We start from the raw sequence: 14,473 nt of genomic DNA, 5'->3' as shown, positions 1-14,473 counted from the left end.
TCTCGAGAACACCAGTCTACCAGGAGCAACTGGAAAATAATTCTGTACAGAAAAAGAGTTTTTTTCCCCCAGACTAAAACATTAACCCCTTAGTGACTACCCACACGCCTTTTTACGGCGGTCATTAAGGGGCCTTAGGCTGGGCCGCCACTTTTTACGGGGAGCCGGGAGCATGAGAGCCCGCTCTAACAGCCCAGACCGGCAGAAGTGCCGATCCGGGCTGTTTAACACTTTACTATGGCGCCTGCCGCATGTAAAGTGCTGACAGAGGGAGCGGACTCCCTTTGTCTCCCATCGGCACCCCGCAAATGCGATTGCGGGGTGCCGATGTGTGTGAAGGCTGGCTGGGGTCTCGTGTAGGCCCCAGACCAGCCTTGAGTAATTACCAGCAGGCTGCGCCTCTCTGGCGCAGCCTGCTGGTCAATGTCAGAATAGAACATTCACTGCCTGTGTGGATACCAAAATCAAAATAATAAATCTTTATGAGTGAACGTTAAAACCTTCAAACAGGCAGAACGCCCTGTATATCCCAGGCACTGGCCTCCAGAATATTAAGTCCCCTAGTATGTATGAAGGGAACTTAGATCAGGATGTAGTCATCCAGTCAGGATACTATAGATATCTAGAGGTCGATAATTCTGTATCTGGGCTGACCCTTTTTTGGGGATATGTGAGGACCGTATACCATTGCTGACACGTGTGAACACTGTCCTAGGGTGTATGGTCTGTAGCCCATGGAAATCTATTCAGGCCCTATATTAGATCTGTGATACTGAGCAGAAGGTAACGGAATCCTAGAGGTGCATCTCTGAATGAAATATATGTCTTTCTGTCGCTCAATCAATTGTATCTTCGTGCGCTCTTATTGTCGCTTGATTGATTATATCCGTTTCGCTCAACGCGTTTCTCCAGTCAGCGCTGGATCATCAGGAGCCCCAGATGCAATCAGCGATACATAGAGACAATCATTGTGGAATGTTGAAATACCATCTGACACAGTGCGATTATTCTCAACACACAATGTGTTCAGATGTGACCATCATTGATGCGCATGAAATATGCCGGTCGTGGCCCCCTTAGATAGTGCGAGGCCCTGTGCAAGCAAAAGTTAGCACGTGGAGGAAGAGCGCGAATACCTCCTGCGCAGAGGGATCGCGTATACAGCGAGTATTGTGCAGGCACGTGTGGAGCAAACGTGGCCCCCGCTGATGACGAGGAGTCGGACGCGCAGCCCCTCGTTATCAGCAGTGGATTCAGTTACCTTCTGCTCAGTATCACAGATCTAATATAGGGCCTGAATATATCTCCATGGGTTACAGACCATACACCCTAGGACAGTGTTCACACGTGTCAGCAATGGTATACGGTCCCCACAAAAGGGTCAGCCCAGATACAGAATTATCGACCTCTAGATATCTATAGTATCCTGACTGGATGACTACATCCTGATCTAAGTTCCCTTCATACATACTAGGGGACTTAATATTCTGGAGGCCAGTGCCTGGGATATACAGGGCGTTCTGCCCGTTTGAAGGTTTTAACGTTCACTAATAAAGATTTATTATTTTGATTTTCGTATCCACACAGGCAGTGAATTTTTGAATACACTTTTTGGATACAGTATTGAATACACCAATTGTTTTTGCTCAGTGATTGGAATATCAGTGCTATTCTGACATTAGCAATGCACTATAGCAGGGATGGCCAACCTGCGGCTCTCCAGCTGCTGTAAAACTACAACTCCCAGCATGCCCAGACAGCCTACAGCAGGACATGGTGGGAATTGTAGTTTTACAACAGCTTGAGTGTCGCAGGTTGGCAATCCCTGCACTATAGGGATAATGCATTGCATTTTAAAATCATTCAGGATGTTATCTGATATAGTCCCCTGGTGGGACTATTAAGTGATATAAAAAAATAAAAAATTAAAATACATTTATTCAATAAAAAAATGACGCTTTTTTCCATTGAAAATACGCTTTTCAATGAAAAAAAATTGCAAAAAAAAAATAAAATGTCCCCCATATGTTTGGTGTTGCCGTGTCCGGACTACATAAATATCACGTAAATTATCCCCTACGGCGAACGGGGTAAAAAATCAAAATAAATAAAAAAGACAGAGTTGCTAATTTATTCTTAGTTAGCACCGAAAAAATGTAATAACAAGCGATCAAAAATGATACCAATGAAAAATACAAGTCGTCTCGCAAAAATGAAGCCCTCACACAACTCCATAGAAAGAAATATAAAAAAAAGTTATGGGTCTTGGGAAGCGGCAATGCAAAAACATTTTTTTCTTTAAAAAAAAAAAATGTTTTATTGCAAAAAGGTATTAAAACGGAAAAAAATATATATATTTGGTATCACTGTAAATCGCAGTGGCCTAGAGAAGATATTATGTTATTTATACCGAAAAATGAACGCCATAAAATTCATAACGTAAAAACGCGGTGGTAGCATTGCTGTTTTTCCCCATCTCCCTCCCAGAAACAAGTTACGGTAATAAAAGTTAATCAGAAATTTATGTGTACCCCAAAATGGCGTCATTAAAAACTACAACTTGTCCCGCAAAAAACAAGCCCTCATATAAAGCTATCTACACAGAAAAAAATAAAAAAAGTTATAGCTCGTGGAACACGACGATGAAAAAAGGAAGAAAAATGCTTGGTCAGTAAGGCCCAAAACAGGCTGGTTACTAAGGGGTTAAAAAAAAAAAAGAGACCTTGAGAAATGGAATTTTTTTTATTTCTTTTTAAGAAATCAAGTTACAGAAAATTCAGCAACTTGCTGCACATTTATTTATCTATCTTTTTTTTTTTTATGTAAAGGCTACATTGTTCCGAAAACAGCGCCACATTTGTGCACAGGTTGTGTGTGGTATTGCAAGTCAGATGCATTACTTTACTAGATATTATTAATAGAGCTGAGCTGTAATACCAGACCCAACCTGTGGACAGGAGTGGTGCTGCTGCTGGAAAAATGCAGCCATGTTCTTGAAACCTTGGTCCTACAGGGTCTTTAATTAAAAGTAATTAAAGAAATCTGCAGCATGACGAATGCAGGCCGAATTTTCTATAACTTGATTTCTTAAAACTAAATATTTTTCTAATGCTGGACCACCGATTTACGAAAGCTTCTATTTTTTTGCTTTCAAATATGCATAGAGGTTTTTAGGAGGTTTTTAAAAATAATTTGTCGCAGCATCTCCAAAAAATTTTTTAAGGAAAATAAATAAATAAATGATATATATATTTTTTTTATTTTTATTTTTAATACACTTTAATTCCCCATTGTTTTTTCCATCGATCCCTTCAAACATACATACTGAGTATTTTAGGTTTATCGTTCCATCTGCCCCCCCCCCCTTGATACATTGGACACAATTTTAGAAAATCTTTAATTTGCGCTTTTCAACACAACTGATAACCCCCGACCCCACTGTGCACCACATAGCTGAACCGCATTTGACCACCATGACGAGGATGGAGCAACAGCTAGCTGGCACAAAAGAGAAGATCGCGACGGCTCACCTGTTCATCCTGATAACTGCTGCTCTCTGGCCCTTCGTCTGACTCAAAGACCTGCTTAGGAAGACCCTTCTGACGCTCCTTCTGCTTGTCCAAGGTGTTGGGGTTGAAGCCTGTGCCCAGCTTGTGGTATCTGTCACATAGAAAAATGGTTCAATTTCCTGCTGTCTCTTTCCCCCATGCTTTACACTGCAGCTCTGCATGTTCAGAGCAGACTGGTTGCTAAAGCTCAGCAGGATGTGCCGTTGTTCGAGCAACTACTGTGCCTCAGTATAGGGGGCTCTGACAATTTGCCAATCAGATAAGGGGCGCCAGAGATTATATATGCCGCTTATCTCCTTCTACCAAAATTATGATACATTGTGTCAAGTTGAAAATCTATATTAACTGGGGGGCGGGGGGATTTTTGTCTACAGAGAGGGTTTTCCATTATGATGTCGTATGGAATTGATTTGGGGTCCCGTACTCGTTCCATATGGTTGAATGACGCTATACACAGGCTCAGTCCGTACGTCACTTACTTCCTGTTGACGATGGCCCAGTCCTCGGTGTAGCTTCGCACACAGTCCTTGACATGCGGCTCCATTTCACTAAGAGAAGCAACAAAAAAAACGAATAAAACCACGCAGGCTCTACATATACAATGTGTCGGATCAGCACTCGTTTGAAAGGCCCATTAACACAGGCCAAAGCAAACTTATGGGGAATGAATGATCGTTAGTACGATCATTCACCTCTCAAACCGTTTGCATACTCTCAGAATCACATGGCAGCAGTTTTCAATAGCCCCGCCCTTGTTTAGTATTACCTCTCCTCCGGCACGGACGACACCACCGTCCGGCATTCTCTCGGCGTGTAGACAACTTCCACATCGTCATTAGGAAATTCATACAGATCTCTTAAAGGGCCGGAGTCAGCGATTATAGGATGACTGGTAAGATACTCTTCAAAATCCACAGGGTCGACCACTTCAGTAAGAGGGACCTTTAAAAAAATAAAAAAAATAAAAACACACAAAAATTACAGAGGAATTATAACTTATAATTACCGCAGGTATGGCAAGTGCCGTAATATCGATGCGCGGCTCCACCCATGACAAGAGAGCAAGCGAGGAAACTTACCGAGGCATGGTGTGATCCTCCGACGCTCAGGTTTTTGTGGAGCTGTGGGGAGCCATATTGTCCTGAGATTTGTTTGCGTACCTCTGCGGCCACAGTCCTGAAAAAAAAAAAAGTTAAATAAAAATTACATTTAAAAAAAATCTAGTTTCTGCTCAGTACACTGTATAATTTCCAGCACTACTGCCGCCCAAAAAAGCTAACTGGTGGGAGTGCCAGAAGTCAGACTGATATATTAATGACCTCTCCTGAGGATCGGTAGCTCAGAGGACCCCTTTAAGTTACTAATATGGCACTAACTTGTTAAAAGTTTGGATGCAACTTGCACTAAAAAGGTGGAGTACACATATATAAAGTTTCAAAAAGTAGCATATAAAAGGGAGTCTGTTAGCAGTTTTGACCACGCTAAACTGCTGACAGCACTAGGTGGTGGAGAACAGTAGAAACTAGAAACATAACATTTTTTGAGATGTTAGTTGCAGGAGTAGTGCGAATATGAAGTTTTATTCTGCCAGATTCTGCTCCGGCAAGTGGCCAGGAGGTTGCCCTTTGGTTGAGCTGCTTCCCAGTCCCTCCCCTCTGCTCTGAGTGACAGCTGTAGTGGTCTTCTGGTTGGATGCTACAGCTGCCACTCAGAACAGAGGGGAGGAGCTGGGAGGCAATTCAAGGAAGAGAACTTCACAGTGAAGCAGAACTTGGCAGAATAAGGCTACTTTCAGACTAGCGGTAGTCAGGCGGGTGAACAGCCTGCCGGATCCGTGCTGCCGCCGGAGGCTCGCTTCGGCCCCATTGACTATAATGGGAGCGGGCCAGAGTTCCGGCGGCAGCAGGGCAAACATGCCGAGAGGCGGCCGGAATAAAACCGTCTACGACATGTCGTAATTTTATTCCGGCCGCCTCTCGGCATGTTTGCCGTGCTGCCGCAAGAACTAGTGGCATGGTTCCGTCAGGCTGTTCGCCCGCCGGAAGAAGGCTGCCACTAGTGTGAAAGTAGCCTTAAATTTCATATTCACACTACTCCTGATCTCCTACTTAGTGCTGTCAGCAGTTTAGCATGGTCAAAACTGCTGACTCCCATTAAACTATGGAAAATGTTATGCCAGTGTGAACAGAGCCATATACATATATGAGAGCTTTGGATTTTAGGCATGGTGGCCCTTTAAATGGTCTTTACTCTTACAAGAAGCAATTATCTCCAGTCCAAATCTCTGTGTCTGATATTTATGCATTAACAGATTAATATTAATAGCGACATTCTGAGATTCATAAAAAGCGTAGGCGGGGGAACCTGAGAGCGGCAGAACATGCCCACCGGCTATCCTGGCTCCGCGTGCAAAATATCTTTGGAGGAAAAATGCAGCAGCAACAAAGAAGTCAATAGATCTTTGTGTGAAGTGACTGATGGAATCCGTCCGCCGGCTCAGATGACGAATGACCGAGCAGCGCATATTTACAGAAAGTGCTGTAATATATGGAAAATCACATCTAACAGCAGGAAGGCGATCACAAAACCGAGCTTTAGCTTCATATCCCTCGCATATCAACTTAAAGGGGCGTTGTATCAAGTACAGCGATAAAGAAATAGTGTCTCAAGGTTACGTCTTATTGAGGGACAGCAATATCTCCAGAGATAGGACAGTGACGTAGAGGAGTGTGAACGGTCCCAGCATAGGACATTTAACCCACTGTGACCTGATTAGATGATTGGCCCTAGGACACTGACCCCATATAGGTGAACGGATGATGGTCTACAGGGGCCTGACACCACATAGGTGACTTCATGTCCGGCCCTAGCAGTCTGACCCCACACTGGTGAAGTGATAACTGTTTATAGAAGACTGATCCCATATAGGCGACCTCATGTCCAGAACTAGGACCCTGATCCCCCATAGGTGGCCTCATGTTCAGCCCTAGTACCCCGATCCCACAAAGGTGGCCTCGTGTTCAGCACAGTACCCTGATCCCACATAGATGGTCTCGTGTTCAGCCCAGTACCCCGATCCCACATAGATGGTCTCGTGTTCAGCCCAGTACCCCGATCCCACATAGGTGGCCTCGTGTTCAGCCCAGTACCCCGATCCCACATAGATGGTCTCGTGTTCAGCCCAGTACCCCGATCCCACATAGGTGGCCTCGTGTTCAGCACAGTACCCCGATCCCACATAGGTGGCCTCGTGTTCAGCCCAGTACCCCGATCCCACATAGATGGTCTCGTGTTCAGCCCAGTACCCCGATCCCACATAGATGGTCTCGTGTTCAGCCCAGTACCCCGATCCCACATAGATGGTCTCGTGTTCAGCCCAGTACCCCGATCCCACATAGATGGTCTCGTGTTCAGCCCAGTACCCTGAACCCACATAGGTGGCCTCCTATTCAGCCCAGTACCTTGATCCCACATAGGTGGCCTCCTATTCAGCCCAGTACCCTGATCCCACATAGGGGGCTTATATATGATTGCCACAGGGACTGTACTGCCCTGCATGTTGCACCCTTCCCTTTCTGATATCATACTGGGCAGAAACACTGGAAGATAATGCAGTAGGTTTACATGAAGTCCTGTGTGAAAACACATTGAGGGATACAACCGTGACACTCTCAGCTCTGCTGCATCTGTACATGTAAATCAAGGACCGGGAATAGCATAAATATATAGTGCACAGAGCTCAGTCTTGGTAAACAGGATATGTATTTTAAGCCAGTATATGAGTCAGTATATGATGGAACTGGGACATCTGATACAAGGGGTGGGGTGTAACCACCGAGCCATGCGCCTCAATCACAGCCTGTCGGGGGCGTCATATGCGTTAAATAAAGGGTTGTGAAATTAGAGACCTTTACCCGCTGTTATGGGGAAGGATGCAGAACGGGTACAATAAAGCTTTTATATACAAAACCTATGAGCCGCAGGCCGTCAGGGCATGCTGGGAGTTGTAGTTTCTCAACAACTGGATAGCCACAGATGTGTCATACTCCGCCCACAGGCTGTGGACTAGACATTTACAGTGCTCCTCTATGCAACACAATCCTGGTGCATCTCTTCTTATAACTATGAATTATGCTGTTCCTCTGTTATGCCTCCTAGAAATGTATGTATAAACCCTTTAACACCTATGTGCCACTCCATTCAAAGATTTCCAAAAGGTGTAAAAGAGGAGCAGTCATTTCTATATTAAGGACCGTGGACAGTTGTGGTATGCACACTACCCGTGTTTTGCAGATCCGCCAAATCCATACGGTCGTGTGCATGAGGGCTAAGAGGGACGAGTGTCTGCGGGGGAAAAAAAACATCAGGTGACCTACCCCTTGTGTCCCGTGACCAACTGGCATGATGCAAGGGGGCAGGTCACCACTGCAGCCAGTCTTTGGCATCACAATGGATGCTGACAGCAGGGGACCCAAGGCCTGCAGTGACGGCAGGAAAGCGAAGGAGCCAGGACCCTGCAGCGAGGAGCCACAAGAGGTGGTCTGCCAAAAGTCCCCCAGAAGATGAACAACCCCTTTAAGTCCACTGCCCTGATGTACACAAGAGGGACTCAGGGATCCACGTTCTTAAGATTGCTGGGGGTCCAACGGTTGCCCCCCCCCCCAAGAGATTACACACCTACACCCATCCTTGTGGTACAGGTGATAAACGCTGTTTGTGGAATACACCCCAACCAACTACAATAACATAAATCAGCTACATAAAAAGTAACTTTGTAAATGCACTATGATACATTGTAATAAACTAGAAAGGACAAGATCTATAGCGGATTTCTCAGAAGGTCAACTAATAAAATGACAGCAACCAGAGACCTTGAAAATAAAGCAAAAATTTCAGATACCCCCTCAATGATAGAGAATGATAATACTGAAACCAAAAACAAAAAAAATCTAGGACACAACCGTCTTCACGCCTGACCGCTCATTTACGCCGCATCAACATTTTCAAGCAAATTACTATAACAACGATGAACGTGGCGTGACAATGTTCACTGCTCTCCCCCAACATCGCTGGAGCCGGGGGCGACACAAAGCCTGGCACCTCTGAGGCTGGCACTGTGCATCGGTCACCAGTTCAAGGTCTGACTGGTCCATCAGGCGTCCCAACAGTAGAGCAGAGATATCACCAGAAATACAGTATATCTCCACAGGAGGAGTACCAATATACACATAGATGGAAAGCTTTTAAGGGTGTCAGTGCACCCCCTTTCCTACTAGGCCCCTGTGCAGCAGACCGGATTGCACAAAGGGCATATTCGACCCTGAGTGAGTGCAGCTCTGGAGTATAATACAGGATGTAACTGAGGATCAGCACAGGATAAGTAATGTATGTACACAGTGACTGCACCAGCAGAATAGTGAGTGCAGCTCTGGAGTAAAACACAGGATGTAACTCGGGATCAGTACAGGATAAGTAATGTATGTACACAGTGACTGCACCAGCAGAATAGTGAGTGCAGCTCTGGGGTTTAATACAGGATGTAACTCAGGATCAGTACAGGATAAGTAATGTAATGTATGTACACAGTGACTCCACCAGCAGAATAGTGAGTGCAGCTCTGGAGTATAATACAGGATATAACTCAGGATAAGTAATGTATGTACACAGTGACTGCACCAGCAGAATAGTGAGTGCAGCTCTGGGGTATAATACAGGATGTAACTCAGGATCAGTACAGGATAAGTAATGTATGTACACAGTGACTGCACCAGCAGAATAGTGAGTGCAGCTCTGGAGTATAATACAGGATGTAACTCAGGATCAGTACAGGATAAGTAATGTATGTACACAGTGACTGCACCAGCAGAATAGTGAGTGCAGCTCTGGAGTATAATACAGGATGTAACTCAGGATCAGTACAGGATAAGTAATGTATGTACACAGTGACTGCACCAGCAGAATAGTGAGTGCAGCTCTGGAGTATAATACAGGATGTAACTCAGGATCAGTACAGGATAAGTAATGTAATGTATGTACACAGTGACTGCACCAGCAGAATAGTGAGTGCAGCTCCGGAGTATAATACAGTATGTAACTCAGGATCAGTACAGGATAAGTAATGTAATGTATGTACATGGTGACTCCACCAGCAGAATAGTGAGTGCAGCTCTGGAGTATAATACAGGATATAACTCAGGATAAGTAATGTATGTACACAGTGACTGCACCAGCAGAATAGTGAGTGCAGCTCTGGGGTTTAATACAGGATGTAACTCAGGATCAGTACAGGATAAGTAATGTAATGTATGTACACAGTGACTGCACGAGCAGAATAGTGAGTGCAGCTCTGGGGTATAATACAGGATGTAACTCAGGATCAGTACAGGATAAGTAATGTATGTACACAGTGACTGCACCAGCAGAATAGTGAGTGCAGCTCTGGAGTATAATACAGGATGTAACTCAGGATCAGTACAGGATAAGTAATGTATGTACACAGTGACTGCACCAGCAGAATAGTGAGTGCAGCTCTGGAGTATAATACAGGATGTAACTCAGGATCAGTACAGGATAAGTAATGTAATGTATGTACATGGTGACTCCACCAGCAGAATAGTGAGTGCAGCTCTGGAGTATAACACAGGATGTAACTCCGGATCAGTACAGGATAAGTAATATAATGTATGTAAACACAATTTGACAATTATTTAGTCACATGAATTCCAAGCTTTTAAACCATTATATCCTCTATTTGTAGGAAACAACTACTATGAAAACCCAGTACATATGACTGTGGAATCTGCCCCCATCACTGTGCTCATCCTTGGTAGTGATTATTTACTAGATCCCCTCGCCCAATAACACAGATATTTACTGTATTCTGGCAGCCGCTCATCTCTTTATGACTAATGTGTATGGAATGAAGACTGAAAGATATCACCTGATGATACACAGCCGGGAGCAGGAAACCACACAGCACTGTTCTGTGCTTATACAGGATTATTATAACTGTACAGTGAGGTCCGTTACCTGAGTTACATCCAGTATTATACTCCAGAGTTGCACTCACTATTCTGCTGGTGCAGTCACTGTGTACATACATTACTTACTGTACTGATCCTGAGTTACATCCTGTATTATACTCCAGAGCTGCACTCACTATTCTGCTGGTGGAGTCACTGTGTACATACATTACATTACTGATCCTGTACTGATCCTGAGTTACATCCTGTATTATACTCCAGAGCTGCACTCACTATTCTGCTGGTGGAGTCACTGTGTACATACATTACATTACTTATCCTGTACTGATCCTGAGTTACATCCTGTATTATACTCCAGAGCTGCACTCACCATTCTGCTGGTGGAGTCACTGTGTACATATATTACATTACTTATCCTGTACTGATCCTGAGTTACATCCTGTATTATACTCCAGAGCTGCACTCACTATTCTGCTGGTGCAGTCACTGTGTACATACATTACTTATCCTGTACTGATCCTGAGTTACATCCTGTATTATACTCCAGAGCTGCACTCACTATTCTGCTGGTGCAGTCACTGTGTACATACATTACTGATCCTGTACTGATCCTGAGTTACATCCTGTATTATACTCCAGAGCTGCACTCACCATTCTGCTGATGCAGACACTGTGTACATACATTAATTATCCTGTACTGATCCTGAGTTACATCCTGTATTATACTCCAGAGCTGCACTCACCATTCTGCTGGTGCAGTCACTGTGTACATACATTACTTATCCTGTACTGATCCTGAGTTACATCCTGTATTATACTCCAGAGCTGCACTCACCATTCTGCTGGTGGAGTCACTGTGTACATCCTGCACTTTACTCGCTATTCCCAGTATTAGTCCAGTATGTAGAACATGGCTGCACTGTTGCTGTACATTATATTTTGTAGTGGCTGATAACAGAGACTAGGCTGCATTCACTTGCTCTTCAGATGCAGAGCAGACAGCGTGCAGTCTCAGGTCCCAGTTCAGACCTGTCAATAAACCTGATACACGCAGTAATTATATAAAGCCCTCAGAACAATTATTACCTATTGTATTACCCGCAGCTGCCCGGGCGCACGCCTACAACAGGCCGGACCGGCCCTACAGGCTCCCCCCCAACCTGCAGCTATCACAGCGTGCCAGGAGCAGTCAGAGAGCCACAGGATGGAGACATCAAGGAACCAATCACATGCTCCGGGCGGCCATGACAGGAAGAACTTCCAGAGGCGCCCAACAATACAGAGCAGTGACAGATCTCTGGGTGCAGTGCTCACCGCTCCTGGGTGACGACGGATAACATGAGCCCCAATATGTCAGCAAAACAGTCACAACGGTAGGAAAAAGAAGCCCCCCTAATGTGAGCAGAAGACCAGATGAGCCCCCTAATAAGAGTTCTGAGTGACAACAATAAAACTAATTGGCGCCAGAAAAAACGTTAACGAGCTGAGATTCTGCATGGACTTGATTATTAGTATCTGGGGTTATTACAGGGGTGTTATATTTTTGGGGTGCAGGTATCAGGGGGCAGTTCTTATACAGGGGTGATAGATTCTGGGGAACAGGTATTAGGCCTCTTTCACACGAGCGTGACGGACTAGGTCCGGATGCGTTCAGTGAAACTCGCACCATTTTGCCAGCAAGTTCAGTCAGTTTTGTCTGCGATTGCGTTCAGTTGTTTCCGCGCGGGTGCAATGCATTTTGATGCGTTTTTCACTCGCGTGATAAAAAACGGAAGGTTTACAAACAACATCTCTTAGCAACCATCAGTGAAAAACGCATCGCATCTGCACTTGCTTGCGGATGCGATGCGTTTTTCACTGAAGCCCCATTCAATTCTATGGGGCCAGGGCTGCGTGAAAAACGCACAATATAGAACATGCTGCGATTTTCACGCAACGCAGAACTGATGCGTGATAAACATCGCTCATGTGCACAGATCCATTGAAATGAATGGGTCAGGATTCAGTGCGGGTGCTATGGGTTCACGTCACGCATTGCACCCGCGCGGAAAACTCGCTCATGTGAAAGGGGCCTTAGGGTCTGGGTTATTATTTGGGGTGGGATATATGGGGTGCAGGGTTCCAGGTCCGGGGCTATTATTGGGGTGGGGTGTTTAGGGGAGTAGGCTGTTATTGGGGATGGGAATTTGTGATGTAAATATCAGAGAATGGGGCTATTTTAGGGTGCAGGGTCTGTGGCTATTATTGGGGTGGGGTATTTGGGGATGCAGGGTCCGGGGCTATTATAGGGGTGGGGTATTTGGGGATGCAGGGTCTGGGGCTATTATAGGGGTGGGGTATTTAGGGGGGCAGGGTCCGGGGCTATTATGGGGTAGGGTATTTAGGGGTGCAAGGTCTAGGGCTATTAGTGGGGTGGGGTATTTGGGGATGCAGGGTCCGGGGCTGTTATTGGGGAGGGGTATTTAGGGGTGCAGGGTCTGGGGCTATTATTGGGGTGGGGTATTTGGGGATGCCGGGTCCGGGGCTGTTATTTCGGTGGGGTATTTGGGGGTGCAGGGTCTGGGGCTGTTATTGGGGAGGGGTATTTGGGGGTGCAGGGTCCAAGGCTATTATAGGTGTGGGGAATTTAGGGGTGCAGGGTCTGTGGCAATTGGTGGGGTATTTAGGGGTGCAGGGTCCAGGGCTATTATAGGGGTGGGGTATTTGGGAGTGCAGGGTCTGTGGCTATTATTGGGGTGGGGTATTTGGGAGTGCAGGGTCCGGGGCTGTTATTGGGGTGGGGTATTTAGGGGTGCAGGGTCTGTGGCTGTTATTGGGGTGGGGTATTTGGGGGTGCAGGGTCCAGAGCTGTTATTGGGTGGGGTATTTGGGGGTGCAGGGTCTGTGGCTGTTATTGGGGTGGGGTATTTGGGGGTGCAGGGTCTGTGGCTGTTATTGGGGTGGAGTATTTGGGGGTGCAGGGTCTGTGGCTGTTATTGGGGTGGGGTATTTGGGGATGCAGGGTCCAGGGCTGTTATTGGGGTGGGGTATTTGGGGGTGCAGGGTCCAGGGCTGTTATTGGGGTGGGGTATTTGGGGGTGCAGGGTCTGGGGCTGTTATTGGGGTGGGGTATTTAGGGGTGCAGGGTCTGGGGCTGTTATTGGGGAGGGGTATTTGGGGGTGCAGAGTCCAGGGCTGTTATTGGGGTGTGGTATTTGGGGGTGCAGGGTCTGTGGCTGTTATTGGGGTTGGGTATTTAGGGGTGCAGGGTCTGTGGCTGTTATTGGGGTGGGGTATTTGGGGGTGCAGGGTCTGTGGCTGTTATTGGGGTGGGGTATTTGGGGGTGCAGGGTCCAGGGCTGTTATTGGGGTGGGGTATTTGGGGGTGCAGGGTCTGTGGCTGTTATTGGGGTGGGGTATTTGGGGGTGCAGGGTCTGTGGCTGTTATTGGGGTTGGGTATTTAGGGGTGCAGGGTCTGTGGCTGTTATTGGGGTGGGGTATTTGGGGGTGCAGGGTCCAGGGCTGTTATTGGGGTGGGGTATTTGGGGGTGCAGGGTCCAGGGCTGTTATTGGGGTGGGGTATTTGGGGGTGCGGGGTCCCCGGCACAGAACACAATGGAGCTCGGCACAGGGCCCTTCCCTCCCCCACGGCTTCCCCCCGCACACAATGCCCTGAGCCCGGCCTGACAGGCAGCAGTGAGGTGGGGGCCCGGTCAGGCCTGTCAGCCGGAGGCTGGAGCGGAGCCTGGGAATCCCCCCGGCCCTGCCCTTTCTCCCCGGAATTCCCGGCAGACTGTGAGGCGGGAGATAACGGCCGCCCCGGTTACCTGCTGATCTTCTGGGCGAAGGCGCGGCGCTCGGCCATGTCCGCCACTCGGTGCGGCTCCCGGCGGAGGGAAGATCGGGAGCGCTGGGAAGCGTAGTGCGCGCTGCCGCGGAGG

At 46.7% G+C, this 14,473-nt stretch overlaps 1 protein-coding gene across 4 annotated transcripts in view; it reads right to left on the bottom strand.

Annotated features, from left to right (window-relative positions):
* The window catches only part of DOCK7 (dedicator of cytokinesis 7), a 127,946-nt gene extending 113,473 nt beyond the window's left edge, over positions 1-14,473 (bottom strand). For 3 of the 4 annotated variants that reach the window (XM_040408308.1, XM_040408309.1, XM_040408312.1), the window contains exons 1-5: positions 14,360-14,397; positions 4,649-4,745; positions 4,336-4,511; positions 4,049-4,117; positions 3,531-3,660 (exon numbers count right to left, since the gene is read on the bottom strand). In XM_040408308.1, coding sequence (XP_040264242.1) covers positions 3,531-3,660; positions 4,049-4,117; positions 4,336-4,511; positions 4,649-4,745; positions 14,360-14,397 — 510 coding nt within the window. Of the gene's footprint in view, positions 1-3,530; positions 3,661-4,048; positions 4,118-4,335; positions 4,512-4,648; positions 4,746-14,359 lie in introns of all 4 variants that reach the window. The other variant, XM_040408313.1, reaches the window with a different exon arrangement.

This window comes from Bufo bufo, chromosome 9 (assembly GCF_905171765.1).
Source record: "Bufo bufo chromosome 9, aBufBuf1.1, whole genome shotgun sequence".
Taxonomy (NCBI): domain Eukaryota; kingdom Metazoa; phylum Chordata; class Amphibia; order Anura; family Bufonidae; genus Bufo; species Bufo bufo.
Note: the sequence above shows the minus strand (reverse complement) of the source record. Positions and strands in the feature narration are given on the sequence as shown.